The sequence below is a fragment of the Equus caballus genome, chromosome 12, assembly GCF_041296265.1.
Source record: "Equus caballus isolate H_3958 breed thoroughbred chromosome 12, TB-T2T, whole genome shotgun sequence".
Classification (NCBI taxonomy): domain Eukaryota; kingdom Metazoa; phylum Chordata; class Mammalia; order Perissodactyla; family Equidae; genus Equus; species Equus caballus.
In genome coordinates, this window is record NC_091695.1 from 12,191,367 (window position 1) to 12,215,022 (window position 23,656).

Consider the following 23,656-nt stretch of genomic DNA (forward strand, 5'->3'; position numbering starts at 1 on the left):
GGTTCACCAGTTTGGATCCCGGGTATGGACCTACACACCACTTGTCAAGCCATGCTGGGGCAGGCGTCCCACATATAAAGTAGAAGATGGGCACAGATGTTAGCTCAGGGCCAGTCTTCCTCAGCAAAAAGAGGAGGACTGGTGGCAGATGTTAGCTCAGGGTTAGTTTTCCTCAAAAATAAATAAACTCTTAGAAGAAAACATAGGGGTAAATTTTCATGACCTTGGATTTGGCAATGAATTCTCATATAGGACACAAAAAACACAAGCAAAAAGGAAAAAACAGTAAGTTGGACTTTACCAAAATTAAAAGGTTTTGTGTATCAAAGGAAAGTATCCAAGTGCAAAGACAACTCACAAAGTGGGAGAAAATACTTACAAATCACAGATAAGGGAATTGCATCTAGAATACATATAGAACTCTTACAATTCAACAAGAGAAACACAAACAATCCCATTCAAAAACAGATGGTACCGGCCCCTTGGCACAGGGGTTAAGTTCAGTATGCTCCACTTCAGCGGCTTGGGTTTGTGGGTTTGGATCTCAGGTGCAGACCTAAACCACTTGTCAGCCATGCTGTGGGGGGATCCCACATACAAAATAGAGGAAGACTGGCACAGATGTTAGCTCAGGGCTAACCTTCTTCAAACACACAAAAAAAGGAGGCTTGGCAATGATGTTAGCTCAGGGCAAGTCTTTCTCATCAAAAAGGAAAAAAAGGTTCAGTTGCTGTGGAAAAACTTTGGCAATTCCTCAAAAAGTTAAAGAATTATCATATAACCCAGCAATTCCACTCCTAAATATATATCCAAAAGAAATGAAAACAAGTACTCATCATACGTGTACTTATAGACATATTCATATCGGTACTCTTCATAATAGCCAAAAGGTATAAAACAATCCAAATGTCCATCAATAAATAAGCGGATCAACAAACTGTGGTCCATACACACAACGGAAGGTTACTCAGCTATAAAAATGAAGTACTAATGCATGCTACAACATGGATGAACCTCAAAAACACTGTGCTAAGTGAAGGAAGCCAGATACCACAGTTCACGTGTGCATGATTCCAGAAGAGGTAAATCCAGAGAGATGGAAGGCAGACTGGCAGTTCTCAGAGGCAGAGGGAAAGGGTTGATGGGGAGTGACTGCTTAATAGGTTTTCTTTTGGGATGATGAAAATGTTATACAACTAAAGAGAAGTGGTGGTTGCACAACACTGTGAATGTACTAAATGCTAATCAATTGTGTACTTAAAATTATTAATTCTACATGAATATCTCTTCAGTAATAAAAATTTTTCAATAACAATTTTTTTTCCTTCTTTCTTTGGCTTTTGGTGAGGAAGATTGGCCCTGAGCTACCATCTGTTGCCAACGTTCCTCTTTTTTTTTAGTTCTTCTATGTGGGATCCCAACACAGCATGGCTTGATGTGTAGGTTTGCACCCAGGATCCAAACCAGTGGACCCCAGGCCACTGAAGCGCAGTGCATGAATGTAACCACTACACCCCGGGGCCAGCCCATCAATAACAATTCAGAGATTTACTATACCTTATCTTTCTTTCCTTTTTTCGTCTTTTCAGGGGGTGGCGCTTTGGGAGCTGGTGGTGGTGGTGGAGGAGGAGGAGGAGGAGGAGGTGGTGGTGGCTCTATAATGGCAGTGGTAGGCACAGCACCTCGGGCCTGGACTGGCTGCAGTGTGGGAGCAGTCACTGCCATTGGGACAGAACATTCAGCATAGCTCATAAGTGCAGAAGCTGATGCCAATCCTAGGTAATTCGACTGTAGGCTCATTCCTCTGGCCTGATGAGCCATTCCTGTGGCTGGATGGCTAACTGATATTGCCTGGTGTCCGATCCCTGCAGATTGATGTCCAATCCCTGCCGCCTGGTGACCTAAGACAGAAAACGTAAAATGAAACTATAAAAACGACAAGAACGACATTGTGACAATGCCAAAACAAGGAAAAGGGAATTGAGGGTTAGATCGCCTACAAATGATTCCAATACAGCTTTTCCTAAAAACATACAGCCACATTTTCTGGTAGCAAAAGACTAATTTCTGAATACTTTATCATTAAGGTACTTAAACATCAAAATCACTGATGTTATGTAAATACACAGAAAACAATCTGGAAGGATACATGCCAAACTGTTAACAGTGGTTTTTAGTAACTGAAAGGAATGCATATTACGAGTCTTTGCAATGAAAAGCCTTTAACATTTCTTCAATTTATGACACCTAGTTCTGGAAACAAAGACATAATCCATTGCGGGAAAACACATTTTAATCACAATGCTTACCTGCAGCTATAGCTGATTGGCTGTAGAGGACCGGAGAGCTACCAATGGTAGCTGATCTCTGAACTACTGCAGTACTAATTTCTGTAGCTTTCCTCTTTATCGCTTTAGCAGAAGGAGAAGTAGAGACAGTAGAATCACCCGAACTCTGAAACAGAGATTCCAGTCAGTGGCTAAAGGCCCTGGTTAAAAATCCTCTTCTAAAATAAAACAGGATGTCAACCTTGCCCCAGTCCCCAAAACTCTTCAGAATGACAAAGGGCATTTCTCACCTGGCTAGTTACAACCGTGGTTTGTGCAGAAGGTTTCAATGGAGTGTCCTCCTCTGTTCCCGGGGCAGGAGGCTCCTCACTTCCCTCATCCTCCATCTCTACCTCCTGGATCTCACCGTCTTCTACAGGAGGAGGTGGGGGGGGAGGGGGAGGAGGGGATTCTGGAGGTGGAGGTGGAGGCGGTGGCATTTCCAAAGGTAATGGAGGTTGAAGCACAGGCACGTTTGACTGAAGGAGGGTCCAGAATGGAGTAAGTGGCATGAGTGATGAAGAAGAAACTTGGCCAGAAAAGGACTCTTTACAAAGAGAACCTATGAAAACAAACAGGAGTCAAGGAAAAAGCAAGCCAAAAACTCCATGGCTTATATTCACAGAAATGTTCAATTGACTGGTGAGACAAAATCTGACCCACAGGCATCTATGTGACATTGATGTCACTGAATTACGAAACAACTCAGTTCAAAAATGACTTCCATGGAAAGATAAATTTATGAACCTCAGTTAGCACTTGCCCCAGCTGTGTTATACTAGTCTTGTTCTTTGGGTCCAGATTTATGGATGAGTAAACGAAGCACATCAACTCAATGAAAAATTCATCAGAATCTTAAGTTTCTTATTTCGAATATTCAGTTTCAACATATACAACTAGAAGGCAACACTCTGGGGTCTTTTTTATTTCAAAAGTGAAGAGGTGAGTGAAAATGATGTGCACTTGCAATACCGAGTCAAAGTATTTTATTTTTTAGTGAGTTAGATAATTGAGGACGACCCAGAGAAGTATCCATTGAAAACACTCACGCAAAGCCTGTTTTAATTCATTTGGGTTACTAAGTTTTAAAAATCCATTTGCAAGGTGCTTTGTCAAGCCTATCATTCCTTCACACCTTTGTGTGAATTATATTCATTTGCTAAATCGTAGCAACACAAATCAGGGAGGGTAATTTTTTACTTCTGTGATGAGAAAAGGGAAATTCAGGAGAATAAATCTTCCAGGTCGACTATATCTCATGTATACATAAAAGAGGTGTTTGAAGATACAGAGGATTTGAAACAGCCATTGAAGTCTGAGTCAAGAACTTACAGCTGAACAGCTATAGGCTCGGCTTCCCTCAAACCTCTGCAAAAGCCATAGTTCATTACTGTCTTTTCTCTGCTGAGAAAAGCTTTAAAGATTAGACAAAATAGGAGAATATACTTACTTGTAGCTTTCCCCATCCCTCTTTATCGTCAATAGGGAAGTTTCACAATATATGGGACTATTAGATATATATCCCAGGAATGTTGAAGGGGATTTTCTCCCTAAAAATCATAGAATTTAGGAGTAGAAGAGACATGAGAAATCATCTAGTTCAACCCTCTCATTTTAAAGGTAATGAAACCCAGGAGGCAAATGACTTGCCCAAGATCATACTGCTCTTAGCGGCCAGGTCTGACTCCTGCCTAGTGCTATTTTATCAAGATGCCCTGGTGAGATATCAGGAGTTCAAGAGCTTTAGAAATCTCAGTCAAATAAATCTCACTTCTCATGGAGCAGAGATCCAGACACAGTCACCTATGAAATGTCATGGTCAAAAGCAGTGGATTAAATAAGGGCTCTATTATGGAAGGCCTAGGACAAGAATGAGGCCTTTTACCTTATTTTGCTCAAAATACACCACACTAGCACTCAATAAGGTAGAACCAAAGTGACCATGAACCATTTAGCTTTTGGAATAGCTTTAACTTTTTATGGAATAGATAAATAATACACTATGTAAAAGATTTTAAGAACACAATTCACATTGTTACTGTAATTATTTGAGCAGTTGCTTACTACTAAGAAAAGAGCACTGAAAAAAATTCACCAGAACACGGAAGTCAGTTTTCCAGGCAGAAGACTTCAAATGTCTCATTAAACATTTCTATTTGATCATATCCAACATGAGTTTAGACACTAACTTCTAGACAAATAAAGTCTGGGTATGGCCAGTCTATTACATTACACAATATTACATTCAAGATTACTTCAGAATTAAGGTAATAAACAATGAAGATCAGTAACTTATTAAACTTTCTTCTACTAAACCAACCACAACATGTCGGTAAGTAAATGTATCAGATTTTGTGCTTAGGTAGATTTCTCATCTAGAAGCATAACTCAGTACTGAGAGTTATGATGGTGATATGCTGCTATGTGGAGGAACTCAAAGAAACACAGTAGGTTCAAGGTTAATAACGTGGTTTACAACCTCCAGCAAAGCTGTTCAGAACTAATTAAACTTTGCGTAAATGTAAGATAAACTAGACCTGATAATTTAGCAGCAAATAAGGAACATACTTTTAGAGTTAATATTTGAATCCCAAACTAAGCTTACTCAAAACATAAAAGCTGCGTCTCAACATTGATAATTCTCTCCTTTAGCTTAAATAGAAAGAATCCTAGTTTGAATATCCATGGATGTCATATTACATGATGCTTCTGTTTCTAAATTTAATCCAGTTGGGATATTTTGCCATTTAAGAGAACATTTAAGTCTGAAGTCCGAGGAGAGATTAAAATGGTATACATAGCTTTTATTATGGCTAATAGATTAAAAAAACTACAAGCTTAAAGAGAGTATAGTGTGCAGATAGAAATTTTGAATTCTTCAAGAACATATTTCTTCTACGTATCTTTATTTTCTATTTATAGGCAGGCTTCCTTTTTTGTTTTCCTATACTTTCCCAAAAAATTTTTGCTTAGTATTTTGAGCCAAGAAACCAGGTTAGCAATTTTAAAGCAAGAAGTTATTATATAAATAATAGTTCCATAGAGACTTTTTTTGAAAAGCAGCTAAATTTAACCTAAGTGACAAAAGCCCAGAAAGACAGACATATTCGATATCATCTTTAGAGACATGACGTTAAATTCAAACAATGAACAAGGATCAAAAATGAACAGAACTTTGAAACTTCCTTGTTCCTCACAATATAGTAATTTTTCTTCTTTAAAAAATGGTTTTAACTACTGCTGGGCTGACAAAGAGCATATATTATATGAACTAACTTTATAGGCTTAAAATAGTGATTGATATTGCTTTTAAATAAAATCTTTGGATTTTACTTAGATCAAGTTTATCATGTGGTTTTAGCAGTTCTTGATAAAGAGGCTTAACAATCTATGCTGGTTTATCACTGGCTTTTCCCTACAGCATAACTAGTTTTGCTTTAAGCAGATAGGAATGTCTCCAGGTCTTCCCTTTACAAAACAGTACCAACTGTGTGTGTAGTCAACAAAGAGGGCAAAGAACTTAATACTGAACCCTAAGCTTTTCACAGAGCACTCAGAGTGGGCATTCTGGACTATTCGGTTTTGGAACATACAAGCAAAGGACATTAGAGAGCGGCCAGGAGCGGAATCACCCCCCAGAACCACTACCAAGCCTCTTCAGTTCACTAACTACTAAAAAGCAAACAGACAATAAAAGCAACTTACTAGACATATCTATCATTGCTACCAATAGAATAGGGAAAGGAATCAAAAGAAAATCTCTTCAGGAAAATGTTAAGTAAAAGTACCCTATAACCTGAGAAAATACATTTCTGAAACATCAAGAAGAATAAAGCCACCCTTTCGCTAGTTTTAAAACTATCGCTGCAGTCATGTGGCTTTTCATTCAGACTGCTGACAGGGATTCCTAGGCTAGGCAAGAAGTTAACAAAATCACTTGCTACACGACCAGTTTCACTTGGTATATGATCAGAACTTTCTGACTGGGATCGGGGAGCCAGTAGAGTATAAGGCATCATTTTTCATAAGCAGAGAACGAAAGAATTCAGCTCTTCACGCCCTATCTTACCAACAAATTCCAGGTCTTTTTATCTTCAAAGGTTTATTACTTTAGAAACCACTCCACAGATTCTTGCCTTCATGTGACACCACTTTAAAAAGTAGCTATCAGTTTTTTACATCAAAAGGTTGTTAATGACAGGCTTGACTATGCTTCATTATTTACTTATTTTTGTCCATCCAAGAAAGACAGACTTACAGGGATAAAAATGTGTCTTCTTCCATAATGTGGAAATCAAGCCAGGGCTCTGAAGAGCTACCAGATTCTCAGAGTAACTGGAAAGCTATGAAAGCCTTTTTTCTTTCATGTATATAACTAAACTAAAGACCTCTAAGAGTACTTTAAATGGATTGAGCCATCCTGATTGTTTAATACTAGAATATTGTTGGCGATTTGCAATGATCAATACCCTGAAACAAGTATGGTCCTAGTTTCATTTTTCTTCAGATTGCTTTGATTTGTAACAACCATACTTCTTATAAGACTAGTACAGTTGAAAAATCAACTTGTAACATCAAAGACTAAACGTTCTACACAAAGGTGGAACAAATCTCACATTATCATTCCACATAGATATTGACAATTCAACTATCCAGCTCCTTAACATTAATTAGTATTCCTGTTACATCCTGGAAATTCACAGCTTTGTCCGTGGCAGGACAGAGTGGTTATAGGACAATCTTTTAAATCAAAATATATTGGCTAATCATTTCATTTTTTAGCAGAGTTTGATAGCAATAGTATGCTGATTTCTAACCACTCACTGCCTTGGTTTTCTTCAGTATTAACGCTGGCATTCTTTTATTTTTAGGTAAAGCCACTATTTTCTAATTAGAAATTTACGTTATTGTGATTTAAATTATTTTTTTCTTTTACGATATCAATTACTACAAGTCTTCTTTCTCTAAAATCATTTCTCTCCCATTAGCACAGAGTAAATTGGCCCACCTGTGGAATTCTCGGAGGACTCTGTTGAATTGGAATCAGCGCCAGTTTTGTCTTTCAAGGTCTGTTTAGGAAGAGTCTCGTCTCTACTTTCTGCTGCTTGGCTTTCTTCCTCCTCCTCCTCACCATCTGGGAACTCCCACTGAGACTCGCCCGACTGTTCGTTTACATAGAAATATCGTCTATGATCCCTAAATTACAAGAAAGAAAACACATGTTTTAAGACCCATTCTCCTACAAAGACACTGCCATTTGGTCCTGTCCCAGGACAGCAGTCTGCTCTCACAGGGACGAACCTCTTCTTAACGGACTGCTATTCACAAAGGCAACAAAGAGCTTTGACAATTGAGAATGGAGAACCAAGGATAATTCAAAGCTATTTGCACTGCCAGCAGCTCTGTGAATACAGCCCTGAGCCCTCTCACTCCAACAGATGACTTAGAAAACACCTCTCACATCTTTTTTTTTTTTTTTTTGCCAATGCTTAACAGGGTTTCAAGTTTCATTAACGGAGGGACTCAATCTCCTAGAACACTAATTTCCCTTCCGAAGAAGAGAACAACGAAGTTTGCGAAAGCTGACTCTTCCCCTCTTGGACCGTGGAATTCACATTTCATACTCTTGATATCAAACACAGTGAAAGCTAAAGAGAGGGAGAGGATCTGGGAGCTGAAAAATAAAAGAGCAAAGATTTCAAATAATGAAAAAAAAAATCAAGAAAAGCCAAATATAAAAAGAAATGTTTTCATCTGACCTGCTGGCAGAAGATAGTAATCTTGTTCTTCCTTCACATCTTCAGCCACGAAGCTTTCCTTAACTTCACCGAGGTTAATCAGGAGTAGTTGCTTCCAGAGGTCCTGTAAAGCGCACAGAGCTCTCGCATGCGCTTAACCCCCAAGCCCGCCCTACTCCGTGCAACACTCTGGAGAGTAAAAACCAGCTTTGTCCAATCTTGGGAAAAAATCCGTTACATGGAACACTTTAAACATTGCTTTTTGTGTCTCCACCGTGTGGCTGGCCCGAACTCTGTGAGTGCGTGCGATGCTCGGCCTGCCCGGCACCGCTAACTGCAGCTGCTCTGTCTCCACACAGGCTGTCATGTCGTCAGGCGGTGGTGATCACAAATCATGTCTGAGATGTCAAAGGTGAAAGGTGAAAAGGGGAGAAGAGTGCGTACCTGTCCCAGTGGCAGGACCAGCCTTTAGGAGTGGCGTTTATTTCATACTGTTTTAGTTGTTCTGCTGCATCCTGAAGTTTACGTTTAAGGTAGTTTCCATTAAGAGCCCCTTCCCGCCAGTCTGCGATACGAGTCTAGAATCAACAAACAGCAGGAAGTTAAAGATTTCTTATGCTAGGAGGCAGAGAGAAAGGGACAGAAGTCTTCTGGTCCATGACTATACTGCTATACTCTTGGCAGGAATGAAGACCAGAGAGGAAAAGAAATCCCATCTTAATTTCATAAAAAACACTGTTTGATCCACAGAGTTCTGAAAAATGAGACTGGACCCCAGCACATGTTTACACTGTCAACTCTCCAACATCCGTGAAAATAAGTAGAAGTAGTTCTATTTTCCCCTTTAGCCTACAGTAAGATTGGTTTCCCAGAAATTTTACCTCTTTTGGGTAGAGAGTTCATTCAGCTCAGTAACATTAATCAAAACTAAAGATTCAGTTCTTAGGGACATCAGCCAACATCCTGGAGGAGGCCCTTACCTAATCCCGCCCTTCCATTCTGTAAAGTATGCAGGCTACAAATAGGACTCAAAACTTTTCTTTTTAAATAGATTTATAAAGCTTTAACACTTAAGTACTGTCAATGTTATATGGCCTCATCTGATCATTATGAATAGAATTTTAATTTGTTACAAATAAACTTATATTGAAATATACCCCTATTGAATGCAGTATCATCATTACACACAAACTCTCAGTATTTATCTTCAGAATTGTATTTTGTGCTTTGGCTATAGTTTTTCTTCCTGGGGTGGTGGTTCAGATACGCATAAAAGTTAAAAACTTAAATTTAAGATTTAAAATATAACACAGAGTCCTCACACATATAGCATGTCACTCAAACACTGTTTATACCCAAAATGGCTAAATTACCTCAGTCTGTAAGAGCAGCACATGAAAGTTGGAGATGGACTGTCTATTAATGCCTAGGAATTCAAATTTACTTGTCAGGGTATTTGCCAGTTCTCCGATCTGAAACTGTAATGCAGGAAAGAACAAAAGGAAAAATAAAAATAGAATCAGCAATATTTTCTGTATTGTGGGAAATCTTTCATTTATTGTTATAGATACTAGAAAAATGCATCTGCCTACAAACAGCTTTTCTCAGACAGCTGCATCTAATTATATAAAAGATTAAATTCTGGAGCCGGCTTGGTGGTGTAGTGGTTAAGTTTGCAAGCTCCACTTTGGCAGCCCAGGATTCATGAGTTCGGATCCCAAATGAAGACCTAGCACTATTCATCAAGCCACACTGTGGCGGCATTCCACATAAAAAAGAGGAAGACTGGCAACAGATGTTAGCTCAGGGCCAATCTTCCTCTCACGTGCACAAAAATAAATAAAAACAATGTATTTTTTTAAAAAAAAGTTAAATTCTTATTTATAGTAAAATAATTCACAAGAGTGATAGTGACAGATGGTCTAGAGAAATTAAATGCATACGTACTCTAATAAAACACAGAATTCAACAGTTGAAAATTGATCCTAAATGCTCTAACTCCCAATATTGTCCAAACCATCACTTACCCATTCTCCCCATCCCTTCTACATGGTTCTACACTAGCTAGTGACTGGATAACATCTTTCAAGTCAAAAGAATATGCTAAGTAGTTTTTCCAACAGACTGCCCTTGAATAGCCACATACTTATGTGTTATATGGTCCAATTCTCCTCATGACCCTAGGTTACAAATGAAATTGGAACCAAATGTGCCTTTGCGTAAGGACAAGTAGTTCATGCAGGAATTAAATTTGTAACTTTCAGTCTCTTCAGTACTTCCAGAGAAGCCTGTATTTGACAAGCTACTGCTTTCCAATGGAGGCTTACTTGTAAGAAAGTAAGCATTTAGAATTTATTTTTAGATAATTTCTCCACATCAGTCAGTCCTTATTCCTTATTTCAGCCTTAAATATGACCTTTTCACCTAACCAAGTAAATGATTTAAATTTGGAGATAGTAAAGGGCACTTTTACTTCTTGCTAATAGGAAAAGTAGTTCAATGGTTGGCCAATCTAAAAATACTTGTGAAGCTGCATTAATACATACTTTCAAATCCTGCTCCTCTTCTACTTTCGGCGCTGTTTGTACTCTTATCTTCTCTGGGGATTCTTCTACTTCCATCTCTTTGTCTGAATTCTCATCTATTTTTTCTGAATTTTCAGCACCAACTGCTGCAAAAGAACACATGTGAAATCAAATCAAAAGGACCAATACTGATGGAGCCCTACATACATTTTCTTACCCCTGTAGCAGAGATCGCTGACATTTGAATGGCTTATAGGTTTCTTCTGGTAATACAAATGCAGTATTATTATTTTTTTTAAAGATTTTATTTATTTATTTTTTTCCTTTTTCTCCCCAAAGCCCTCCAGTACATAGTCGTATATTCTTCGTTGTGGGTCCTTCTAGTTGTGGCATGTGGGACGCTGCCTCAGCGTGGTTTGATGAGCAGTGCCATGTCCGCGCCCAAGATTCGAACCAACGAAACACTGGGCCGCCTGCAGCGGAGCGCGAACTTAACCACTCTGCCACGGGGCCAGCCCCTGCAGTATTATTTTTTTAAGAGTAAAACATGGACACAACTTAAATGTCCACTGATGGAGGAAGAGTCGAGCAAAGACATCTATACCACTCAGTGGTTAAAAACAGTAATTTTCAAAACACATTAAGTGAAAAAAGTGTGTCGGCCTAACAATCCATATGGTTTATCTCATCTACGGTAAAATTTACATCTGCACATGTACACAGATACACCTACAAATGTATATAAAGATAGAGGAAAAGGTCCGAAGGAAATCCTTTAGGATAGAGGAAACGCACCTCAGGGGTCGGGAATGAGAATCGGGAGAAGATGGAGAGGGACTTTTAGAACTCTACTTCGTATTCTCCTCTAATGTTGATTGAAAAGAAAAACTTCAAACAAGATGTTTGCACTTACTTATTACCTATGTTTTTACTTGTTTTTTAACCAAAACCTATAAGGTATCCTCTGTTAGGTTTACTCAACTAAGGTTAGGTGTTCAAATTTTACTGCTCCCTTTCCACTACGCAGAGAGAACAGAGACGAGGCTGGGCTTGCCAGAGGCGGTCCTGGCCTGCCTTGCCTACCATCTGGAAATAGCAGGCTAAGGAGAGCGCCTGGTCTTTATACAGATCAAGACAACTATAGTGCTAAGTGATAAAAAATAAGGGGAGTCAAGCTTGCTTTGCTGCTGTTAAGGGAGAAGTAATTCCTAATCAGTAGTGAACACACAACCCAGCGGATGCCAGCCTCTCAGACTCTTACTCCTCCACTGGAGGTGGAGAGCAGTGAAGGGACGCCTCCTTCCCAGGACTTCCCTAAAAGGGTCAAAGAGCCGTCTCTCGCTTTTTGCTGAAGAGGGAAGAAAAAAAGTGAAAGAAAGATTCCCCCTCTATATTTTTCAAACTCTGAAGTTTAATGTAGAGCATGAGTTACCAGCTTCTCCATTTTCTGGAGTCTCTCGTCCAGTTTTGCTAGAACTCCGGCTGGTAGATTCTGGACTGGTAGCTCGAACAAACATCTTCCATTTCCCTCTTTTAGACATAAGTCTACGCATTCCATCTTGAGATGCTGGCTGGCTGATATCAGAACATGGACTAGACCCTGACACACTACCATCTCCTTCCTCCAAGGCTCGCAACTCTGCCTACAACGAACAAGACAATCAAGTTAGAGTGTTATTCACTACTTATCAACACTTAAGCATTTGTGAGTTGCAAGTACCCAGGCGTTCTTTGAATTTAAATTCTTTGAAGACAGAAGTATTTCTTAACACATTTTTCCATCAGAGCTGAGCGTTATGCTCCATATTCTATTGTTACTCAATAAATGTTGATTCATGATTATAGTTAACAAATATAGATTTGAAGGGGATAGGTCCTAGAGATCTACTAATAGACTAGTTTTCCAATACATGCACACAACAGATAAAGCTTAACTTAGGTAGTTGCTCTCCATAGCTTCAAATTTTTTAAGATTTTATTTTTCCCTTTTCTCCCCAAAGCTCCCCAGGTACATGGTTGTGTATTTCTAGTTGTGGGTCCTTCTAGCTGTGGCATGTGGGATGCTGCCTCTTCATGGCTTGATGAGCAGTGCCACGTCCACGCCCAGGATTCGAACTGGTGAAACCCTAGGCCACCAAAGCGGAGGGCACGAACTTAACCACTCGGCCACGGGCTGGCCACTCAAATTTTTCAAAAGGGTGGGAAGCTTCAAGGAGATATTACTATCATAACACCTATTAAGATTTTGCTTCACAGTGAAAGAAACAATAGATAAAACTGTTTGAAGAAAAATCAGGGCAGAAAACAGGTAAAACTCAACTTCCCAATCAGGAAAGTTTCCAGTGGACCACCTTTTTAAAAGGAAAGCACATGAAATCATGGGTTCTTCTTAATTCTTGTTCCTTAGAAGGCCCATTTAACTATCCAAACAACGCTGTAGCTGATCACCAGAAGCCAACTTGTACTCTAATGGTTGGGTTAAAAATCAAGTTCTCACAAGAATTTGCAATGCTCATTTGTTAAGAAGCTAAATCAAAGATACATTACTCATTGTATCTATCTTTAAACCAGAACAATGTCAGTCTTTACTGGTTGTCGACTACCAAAAGCATCATCAGGGACCAAAGGAACTACAACTCCACAGTTCAAGCTTTTATTGCAGAAGCTCAAACACTCTAGATGAAAGCATAAGAAAAACAAAATCCCAAGAACAGCTGTAGACTGAGCACAAAGGTCCCAGAGTATGACAGTACCGAGGGGAGAAATTTACTCTGACTAGAACTGCAAACACTTACTTTTTTCCTTTCCAAAACTAGCTCCAGCTCAAGGGTGTCTTGCTCTTCTTCCTCTTCACTCTCTCCAGACTGAACAACACTGCACAGGTCCTCCTGGGAAGGGTCCTCCAAACTGTCCAACATCATCTCCTGGGGCTTTCCGACTGTTGCTGCTTCTTCTACTGTCGTACTTGTTTCCTTCACTTCTGGAACTGGCTCCGCTTCTTTACAAATTACTTTTCTTCTCCATCTCTCTTCTTCCTCCTTTATTCCCTCAGGCAGCAAAGGAGCAAGCAACGATGCTGCCACGCCTTTCTTCTCCTCCTCATTATTTGAGAGAGCCTGAATTCCTTCATTTAGTTCCTATAAAGAATAATCTCACATAATTTTCAAAGAAATCTCACTGAATATATACTGAATTGTTCATGTTAAAAATGACTGTACTTTTCAGTCACTGGATATTCTTAAAAACCACCAATTCGCAACAGATTAGTATGTCTAATTAGTATTACACGTTAATAGCAGATTACATGTGTATAATGGAGACACCATTACTTCAGGAAGGCAGGTTTGAACTGAAAGCTAGTTCGGGGTGGGACTCACACTATATACCCTCCCCGCTACCTCCTGTGTCAACAGACAGACTAGTAAGGAGCAGAGGCAGATTAGAATAAGCTCAACACATGACTGGGTAAGTCTTTACCTTCCTCTTCTGTATGAGGAAGATAACCTCACAGGTATGCTGTGAAGGTGATTTAGGGGAAAGTGAAATATTTCTAAAACGAAATGCATGATTATATTTAAGCGTCTATTTCCTCCATCGGGAGAATATTTATTCTACATCCCTCCTGGAGTTGTACAGAGTAAATTATTCTAAAAGTACTTTTGGTTATTAAAAAACTCCTTTGAACCCATCATTTAAAAATTCAAGATAAAATTCAACACATCCTCTCTCTGTAGACTACAGCTTACTTTTCTTACTGATGAGGCTATAGAAATCATTATTCCACTAATAGTTTTTAATTTTTAAGGTAGCTGATCTTTTTATTAAAAAAAAAATTACATGGAATCCCAAAATAGAACTATTCTGAAGTAGAGAAGGGGACCTGAAGCCCTGCCTGTGTGGCTGCTCCCATGTCCTTCACAATGACCCAAGAAGCCTCGGTGGCATCCCAAAGCTCCAAAAGAACCACCAAACTGGCTAAGTGCTGTAAATGCCATGTAATATACAGAAACAGTTAAGTAAAACTTTAAGAAACAGAATTTATCCTATTCCATACCTGATTGTAAAATATTAACAGAAAGCTTCTATACCTGTGCCAGAGGAACAGTCAAGCTCTTTAGATTTTAAATAAGCAAATGAGGAAAGATGTAACACTGACCTTTTTAACTTCTCGCTTGGGTACGACTGGTCCACTTTTACTACTAGAAACAGAAACATTTTTCTCCTTAGTGTAAATGTCTGTATTTACCACAAAACTAGCTTCGGCACCTGTTACAGAACTAAAAAAAATATACTTAGCAAGAGAAATAGAAGGCCAATATTATCAGCAAAGGTAAGACTCTTAATATCCTTCTAGGTAATTTCTTTCTCAAGTCTATTCTTACCTGGGCTGGTAATGTTGTAATCCCTGTACCTGGGTGGCAAGACACTGGGGCAACTCCCAAGTCACTTCATTTGTTTGTGTGTTCCAATAATAATAGCATCCTGTGTTCTCATCCCAGACTTCTTGCCAATCTCCCATCTCAATTCCAACTAGAAGAAAATAAATTTTAAGAAGCACAACTTCCTCCACAATTCTACCCTTATATCCTAAGTCAGCTCTACAGGCATAGCAATCTAACACAGGGTGTCTCAACGTCAGCACTGGTAACATCTGGGCAGGACAGTTCTTTGCTGTGGGGGGCAGTCCTACGCAGTGTTCAGCAGCATCCTGGCCTCTGCCCACTAGACGCAGTAACACTCTCCTGCCACCTGTTGTGATAACCAAAATGTCTCCAGACATTAGGGGAACTCCTCTCTCCCAAATCATCTTTGCACACACGGTTGAGAAAAGCAGTTTGATGGTCCAAAAATCTATTCTGAACCCCAAAAGGCTTTTTAAAATAGCTGTTATTATTTACCTGACATAACCTGCTACTGGTTAAAAGGACAAGCAATTATCTTTCAAAAGATAAATTTATATCCAGTAATTCCCAAAGAAAACCATCCTACTTATCACCTTCCAAATACTACATTTAAAAGGCCAGAATCCTAAAGTCTGGGGCTACAGCAGACAGATTTTCATCTTTGGGGATCTCAATGCCTAGGACATCTTTAAAGATTGCAATCTAGATTTCTTTCTTTTTTTTTTTTGAGGAAGATTAGCCCTGAGCTAACATCTGCCACCAATCCTCCTCTTTTGCTGAGGAAGACTGGCCCTCAGCTAACATTGTGCCCATCTTTCTCTACTTTATACGTGGGACGCCTGCCACAGCATGGCTTGCCAAGCAGTGTCATGTCTGCACCCAGGACCCGAACCAGCGAACCCCGGGCTGCTGAAGTGGAACATGCACACTTAACCACTGCGCCACTGGGCCAGCCCTAGATTTCTTTAAAAATCAAAGAATCAAGCTTACCTCCTGCCAGTGAACACTGGGTATCATACTGCCACCCTGACGCCTGGGCTGAGTCTGTTCCATTTGCAGCAGTGGAAGCAAGGGCAGATGATGCTGATTCCTTTGGCTCCGGTCGGGGTGGAGTAGGAGGTGGAGCAGAGGCTCCTGCAGGAGCTGCTGGCTGAGGAGCTGTTATGGCATCAATCTCCTTTAGAATGAAAATAGTAACAAATGCATTAATCATATCAAAACCTGAAAACTGAGGAAATGACGATCACTTAAAAAAATCCTACATGATCAGTTCTCAGCTTCTCAAATCAAAACTCTCATCTTTCAATTACACAAGTTCCCCAGACCCTCCTATTTTTTCCCCTTTTCTCCTTACAAGCTTTACAAACAGAGAAGAGGGAGAGGGCTGGAGAGGGACTAAGCAGGGAAGGGACAGTGGGAAGGCGATGAGGAGGAGAAGAGGGGAGAACGGGACACTGAGAGGGATAAGTAGACTAACGACTTGAGATCCAGGTCCCGAAGTGGCTCCAATAACTAAAAACCCAAACAAAAGCACCACTAACCGCTAGGAAGTTGGCTAATGTACTATCAATATCGGCTGACTGGTTTCCATTCGCCTCTTTCGACTGCGCTGGTTTTTCTGAAACATCACTCTCGTCGTCATCACTGTCAGCATATGCACCAAGCAAGCACAGACCTCCTAGGAACAAAAAGGTGAACAACGTCAGGAGCAACAACGCCAGCGTGTCCAAGAGAACGTCTAACGGGGTTCTTCAGGCAGAGCTCACATCTAGTTCACGGCTTCAAACACAACCGCAAATCATCACTGAAATGCCACAGGGAGGGAGAAATTACATTACGCACTTAGAGCTAATAAAATCAATCCACATAGCTACTTGACATCCTTCTCAAAATACATGCTCGATTATTCAACCTCATACTCTCCCTGGGAAAATAACAGTATACACTGAGTTTAGAATTACTTGATTTATGCATCCATCTCAAACAAGCAAAAGCCAATTAGGGTTTAGTAGACCAACAAAGGGATTTTCAAAGTTAAAAAGAAAGCTGTTTTGCAATGATTTTTCATCAAAGGAGAAGTGACGAATTAAAATGGAACTCGAAAGTGCCAGAACAAAAACAAGAAACAAACAAACAACAACAGAACAGCTAGAACCAATTATCAATGTCTTCCTCAAACTCCAGTTGTACCGGGTATGACCTCTGTAATGCTGCTATTTCCTTTTCTATCGCCCGTGGCTACACTAATGTTACAATTAGCTAATAACTACCTTTGTATCTAATTTTATTATAGTAGGTACATGAAATGTTAAAGTTTAGCTAGACTGTTCAGCTATCAACAAGACTAGATTTCCCAGTGCCCAGCACATTCTACTTTCTCAATAAATATTCGATAAATGAACAGGAAGTAAAATCTAGTTTTGTCCTAATTCCCTAAGTGAATTTATGGGTTCATCTAAAAAATAAACACTAGTAGCTTCATTTATCATACAAGACTTCACATTCAATGCTTTAGCCATATAAATCTTCCCTTCACTATTTTTTGGTATATAGTTAAGTTCTTACAATAAATATCAATTTCCAAAATATTACTTTAAAGTGATCAGAAAGATTTTTAAGTGGACCTTTATTTGACAGTGTTTCCATTTTCCAGTTACCAAATATTTTATTTCTCATTGTTTTGGAACATGCCAGTCAACTTGCCTGATTTTCTGAACAAGAAGTAAGTCTTATAAGAGCAAAACTGCAGGAGACATTTTGTATGGAAAAACCTGCACTTCAGTATTCAGCACTGACGGTTTTTTGAGGGGAGGAGGAAGGATGGGAAATTTGTTTTTACATAAAAACACTTCTTAGTTTAGAGATAATCAGAGATATAATCAGCCAGGTCATTAGCCTTAATTGTGTATCCTTTGGTAAACGGTTCCAGTCAGGTGAGCCTCATGGAATGTTTACAACACGCCCCAAGCCAGGGTAATTCCCCAGGCCCAGAGTGGGTCACAGGCAAAGGTTTAGCCAAAGCTCCATCTAATTTTTCTTTCTTTTTTTTTTTTCCACCTCAGAGCTTTTCACAATACTCTCACCAGGCGTCTCCCAAGCTCCTAATGACATAATGACGATTAAATAGCAAAGTAAATGAAAATGATTAAACCCAGTATTGTGGGGAAACAGGCATACTTAATATTGTCAGAGACACTATAAATTGATTCAGTATTTCTTTGTGTGTGTGTGTCAGGAAGATTGGCCCTGAGCTAACATCTGCTGTCAATCTTCCTTTTTGCTTGAGGAAAATTGTCACTGAGGTAACATCTGTGCCAATCTTCCTCTATTTCATGTGGGACGTCACCACAGCGTGACTTGACAAGCAGTGCTAGGTCTTCACCCGGGATCGGAGTCTGTGAACCCCGGGCCGCCAAAGCAGAGTGTGTGAACTTAACCACTATGCCACAGGGCTGGTCCCTGATTCAGCATTTCTTAAGAATAATCTGGCCACATGCATCAAGAGCTACAAAACTCTTCAAGTTTCTCTTAGCGATGTAAACCCATCTTTAGGAATATAACCCCAAGAATAATGCAAAAAAAACTTTTGTGTACAAAGCTTCTAGCAGCCTTATTTAAATAAGCGAAAACTGTGAACAACCCAAATGCTCTGAAATAAGGAAGAGAGAAAGCAAATTACAGCACGGTATCTGATGTAGTATTATTTTATGATTAATCAGACCATTATAGGATTACAGGAAACAATGCTAAGGAGGAAAAAAGTAATGTAAAAGGAATAAAAGCAAGTCATGAAATGCACTTAAGTTCCAACTACACCTGTGAAAACTTAGTCCCCATGTCGATAAGGAACAGGCACAAATTTAGACTAAGACTGAAAATAAATATTCACAATATTATGTAAAATTGCTTAATCTTAGTAAAATAAACGAAAGCCTCAAAGGACCATACCCTAGACTACTACTGAGATGTTGCTACTTGAAACCAGAGGAATCAAGGCCATTCTTCAGGGCCACAGTCTGTCCTTAGTGGTCCTTTTTGAGAGGAATGCAGACTCCTCAAATCTCAATTTGTGGTGGCGGAGCAGTTAAGTTCGCACGTTCCGCTTTGGCAGCCCGGCATTCGCCGGTTTGGATGCCGGGTGCGGACATGGCACCACTTGGGAAAAGCCATGCTGTGGTAGGCGTCCCACATATAAAGTAGAGGAAGATGGGCACAGATGTTAGCTCAAGGGCCAGCCTTCCTCAGGAAAAAAAAGAGGAAGATTGGCAGTAGTTAGCTCAGGGCTAATCTTCCTCAAAAAAAAAAAAAAAATCTGACTTTGCTTAACTTTAATGGATGGTGCCACACAAGCTGTAAATCAACTAACTACATTAGGCAGTAAATTATTTCTTAGGTGTGCACCTTACTCTCCTACTAAGCTTCAAACAGTAACTGTGTCTTCAACGTCTACTACCATTTCCTTGCAACATTATCTGAACAGTGTTTTTTAATCCTCTTGATTAGCTGGTCATAGAAACTATTATCAATATGATAAAAGCTATGGACCCTCTCCCAGGAAAACATAGCTTAGTGTGCAATTTCAGGGGATTCAGAGACCTCTGACACTCATCTGTGGAACCCTAAGAACCCTTTTCTAGAAGATGCTTAAATACTGTTAACTATCATAGTAGTCTATTGATCTAATTTCATAAAGCTTATTCTAAATTTTTCTTTAAATAATTTGACATGCATACACCATAATATTTTTCACCAAAGAAGTATTAGATACGCTTGTTCCACCATATTATAAAAGCATACCTTAACAACTTAAGACTTTTACTCCTTTTTTGTGGAAAGAAATCTGGCATGTTTCTAGAAACATAAAGATAAAATCCTTTAACTAAAATCATCTTAAAAAAAAGTCAAGTGCTGAATATCTACTCTAATGGTTACAAAAAGCAATGCAAATAATGGAAAACTGTTTCCTTTCGGTTTTTCTTTCACAAACCTTCGTATGTATTATACCGACTGGTAGGTAAGAAATAATAAAGCTGATACATTGTTATGTTACAGGAGCAAATTGAAGGGAATGAAAACATTTCTGTTCACAAGGCACATAAAGGCCTGAAGCACTGACTGACATAGCAATTGAGGATTTCTCCTGGGTCAGCCCGGTGGCGCAGTGGTTAAGTTTGCACGTTCCACTTTGGTGGCCCGGGGTTTGCTGGTTCGGATCCTGGGTGTGGATCTATGCACTGGTTGGCAAGCCATGCTGTGGCAGGCGTCCCACATATAAAGTAGAGGAAGATGGGTGTGGATGTTAGCTGAGGGCTAATCTTCCTCAGCAAAAAAGAGGAGGATTGGCGGGGGGTGTTAGCTCAGGGTTAATCTTCCTCCAAAAAAAAAAGGATTTTTCCTAGGAACATTTAAATTCTATCCACCTTACACGATTCTTAGAAGACTCAAATGAAATAATATATGCAGTTTACAAACACAAAATGGTATTTTCTAATTCTAAAATTTCTCTCTCAACTAAGTTTTAGCTTTTCTAACCTGCATTGGCTTTGTTTTTGTTTTTTTTAAGTGGCAAAAGGCAAATGGGGGGGGGGGGCAAGCATCTATTATTTCAGGTGTCATGTAGCACAAAAAGTAGCCCAAACTAAAAAGAATAACATTGTTACCAACTAAAGAACAGTTAGCATCAAAACATATTTTAATCTTTCAACATCTAAAGAGTAGCGAAAACTAACATTCTTGGCACTTGCTGTGTCAGAAATGTATATACATTGTTCAATTTAATCTTCAAAATACCTTTGGGCTGCAAAATCCCTTTTACAGACGCATGAGGCCCTGAAGTCTCAGAATGAACGCTAGAGTGGTGATTTGAACCCAGATTTGTCTATGAAACCACTACCGAAAATATTCCTCTGTGCTTAAGATTTAATAAGAGTAATTTTTACCTCCAAAACATTTGCCAGGTAATAACCAAAGCAGTGTGTTAGAAAAGAAATAGAATGAAAAGACATCTCTGGCGTTCCTGAAGAATGCCAAGCTCGTGGGGGAGCCAGGAAAGGAGTTACAAAATAGCACTAGGAGAAAAAAAAGAGTACAAAGTATTTTGGGTAGAAAGAAAAAGCAACCACAGATTTTACTGGTTAAAGTGTGCACCAACAAGCCCTCCCAAACAGAAAGATTTTAAGTTTCCATTTTCTGGGAGAAATATAAATTAGCAACACTGACACATTCGCCACTCTATATACAAACCTAAATATTGTAGAAAAGCATCAAAAAAACCAAACCAAAACAAAAAAACTATACCTGTTGCTTTCACGGCTGTGGGTCTGGCGGTCATGACTGGTTTTGGAGGATTCTGAACAACTCTGGGAATCTCCACCACCACTTCCTGTTCATCTGGATTTAACAAACGAACAAAAGAACACTACAGTCAGACCATGGGCCCGGGAAAACACTACAGGTGATAAAAACAATCCTCGATTTGCCCTTTCACATTTAGATTCCATCTACTGAAAAATAGCGTGGATAACCCATCCCTGACCCAAATAATTGGGAGATGATAAGCACAGTCAGAATCTTCCATTTGCCTACTGACTTTAAGAAGCTGAACAGTGCGTCTAGAAATTACATCTGAAATGATTCAAAGTTAAAACACACACACACAAACACACACACAAGAAATCTTCTCCAGGCTACCATCGGGCCTTTACAACAGGCACGGCTACCACTGTGTTTCCGCATGAGCTACCCAGGATGATTCTGTTAAGACCTGGAATGGTCGCAGCCTCCCCAGCGCAGGCCCCTGCCGCAGCATGGAACAGTTACTCTTGATCCAAGCACCATTCCGGGGAGAAACACACACGGGCTTGGGAACCCACGAGCCCCACGGCTCCAGGACTCGTTGGGGACACCCGCCCATTTGGAGTGCCTTACGCTTTGGCTGGCATACTAAGAGTCTGCTCGCTTCTAAAGGGTCCCTCCCAATTGCAACCAAAAAGAAGAGCAGATGACGTGCAGAAAAACCCAGGGTCCACTGTCACCCAGCCTCGGACGCGGAGACCCAGACTCTCGCCTGGACCCCCTAAGTTACGCGAACGCGCGCGCCGACACGGAGACGACCCGGGCGCCCGGGCAGCCCCAGCGGCAGAGATGGCGGCGCCTCTGGGTCGCTCTGGGCGGCGCACCCGGCCCCGCGGCGCCTTCCGCCGCGTCGGGGGCCACGGCCGTCCTCCCGCGGGCCCCCTCCACGCAGCAGGCCTCGGATGCGGACGCCGCCCGCCCCGGTTCCTCTTCCTCCCAGGGCCCTGCCCGACAGGCCTAGGCCGCAAGCCCCGAGCTCGAGTTTCGGCCTCCTCGCTGAGGCCCGCGGCCTCTCGCGCACCCTCACCTTCTGAAGGCGAGTCGTCCGGAGCCGCGGCGGCAGTAGTCACCGCGCTCGTCGTGCTCGGCGGCGCTGCCGCCGGGACTGGTTGGGTGGACGCCGCCGCCGTCGAGTCCGGCTCGGCGTCGGGTTCCGGCTCCGGGTCGCGGCCCGGCGTGCTGCTCCGGGGCCCCGGCGGAGAGAGCTGCAGGATGGGCCTGCGGCCGGGTACCGCCCGGGACTTCTTCCCCATCGCGAGCCCGAGCGCGAGCCGCGAGCGTCGGGCAGCCGAGAGGGGCGGGCGCTCGGCACGGCGCTGCGTAATCAATATTCATGCACCGCAACACCGCCTCCAGCGACGATCCGCTTTTAACCGGCCGAGCGCGCCTCCGCGCAAGCGCCTTGAGCCCCTCACGCCCTTCTGTCTCCTCCCCCCGCAAAAGAAGGGCGGGCTTTACCCACGGCGCTAGATGATTGGCTGTTTTGACCCATTGAAGGAGCCAGTAGCCAATGGAATAGGAAAAAGAGTGAGGTTCAAGCCAATAGGGCGGAAGGGCCTGGGTTTGAATGACTGCCCCAGTACGTCGCGCTCCTCCCCATGAGTTTCTTGCAGAGTCTTTTCTTTACCTCCTTGTCCTCCATCTTGTCCCTGTTCTTGGCTAGCTGTTCGTTGTTGTTTGTCTTCTAGGCAGTTGTGCTGCTTTCCCGACTCTTCCCCAAGGTTCGCCCTGGTTATTGTGGCTTACTTTGGATATAGCCCTGAACATTAACTAGAATAGTGGGTCTTTTATGCGTTTGCAAATTTTTTCTTACAGCACAAAGAGGATGTCTCATTATGTTGCTTATCAGCTGGAAAAAAATCACTATACTATACTGCACATGAGGGAAAAGCCTAAATTGTTGCGACGGGATACGGGAGCTTTCCCAGTCTGGCCCTCTGGTATTCTCAGCCGGCTTTCTTAGATTTATCTTCCTTTGGCAATCTCCCTCCCGGGCTCTCCTTTTTCCCACTCTGGAGCCAGCCACTTGGAGCATCATGGCTCTGACCTTGAATTCTTCACGCTAGTTGGCATTAGTACTGCATCACATGGCGAAATTTTTTTCATTCCTTAAGACCTAGTGCAGGCATTACCTCTTTGAACCTAGTGTCTGAATGCCAGCCCCTCCCCAGCACTTGACATCTTACTGTTGATAGCCATCTCCGCCTTCTAAGTTGAGCTTGAGAAGAAACCCAGTGGAGTCAACAGAATTGTAATAACTGTATGATGACAGGTGGTTGTTAGTCTTATCAGGGTGATCATTTTATAAT

At 41.1% G+C, this 23,656-nt stretch overlaps 1 protein-coding gene across 1 annotated transcript in view; it reads right to left on the reverse strand.

The window, feature by feature from the left end:
* Nucleotides 1-22,773, reverse strand: part of FNBP4 (formin binding protein 4) — a 32,543-nt gene extending 9,770 nt beyond the window's left edge. Inside the window, exons 1-15 of the mRNA XM_023654017.2 lie at nucleotides 22,375-22,773; nucleotides 21,291-21,383; nucleotides 16,535-16,671; nucleotides 15,984-16,170; nucleotides 14,973-15,120; nucleotides 14,747-14,867; nucleotides 13,386-13,727; nucleotides 12,023-12,233; nucleotides 10,612-10,736; nucleotides 9,439-9,543; nucleotides 8,510-8,643; nucleotides 7,336-7,523; nucleotides 2,579-2,889; nucleotides 2,310-2,454; nucleotides 1,558-1,901 (exon numbers count right to left, since the gene is read on the reverse strand). Of these exons, the coding sequence (XP_023509785.2) occupies nucleotides 1,558-1,901; nucleotides 2,310-2,454; nucleotides 2,579-2,889; nucleotides 7,336-7,523; nucleotides 8,510-8,643; nucleotides 9,439-9,543; nucleotides 10,612-10,736; nucleotides 12,023-12,233; nucleotides 13,386-13,727; nucleotides 14,747-14,867; nucleotides 14,973-15,120; nucleotides 15,984-16,170; nucleotides 16,535-16,671; nucleotides 21,291-21,383; nucleotides 22,375-22,600 (2,817 nt within the window). The 5' untranslated portion in view covers nucleotides 22,601-22,773. The remainder of the gene's footprint in view (nucleotides 1-1,557; nucleotides 1,902-2,309; nucleotides 2,455-2,578; nucleotides 2,890-7,335; nucleotides 7,524-8,509; nucleotides 8,644-9,438; nucleotides 9,544-10,611; nucleotides 10,737-12,022; nucleotides 12,234-13,385; nucleotides 13,728-14,746; nucleotides 14,868-14,972; nucleotides 15,121-15,983; nucleotides 16,171-16,534; nucleotides 16,672-21,290; nucleotides 21,384-22,374) is intronic.
* Between the last annotated feature and the right edge of the window lie 883 nt (nucleotides 22,774-23,656).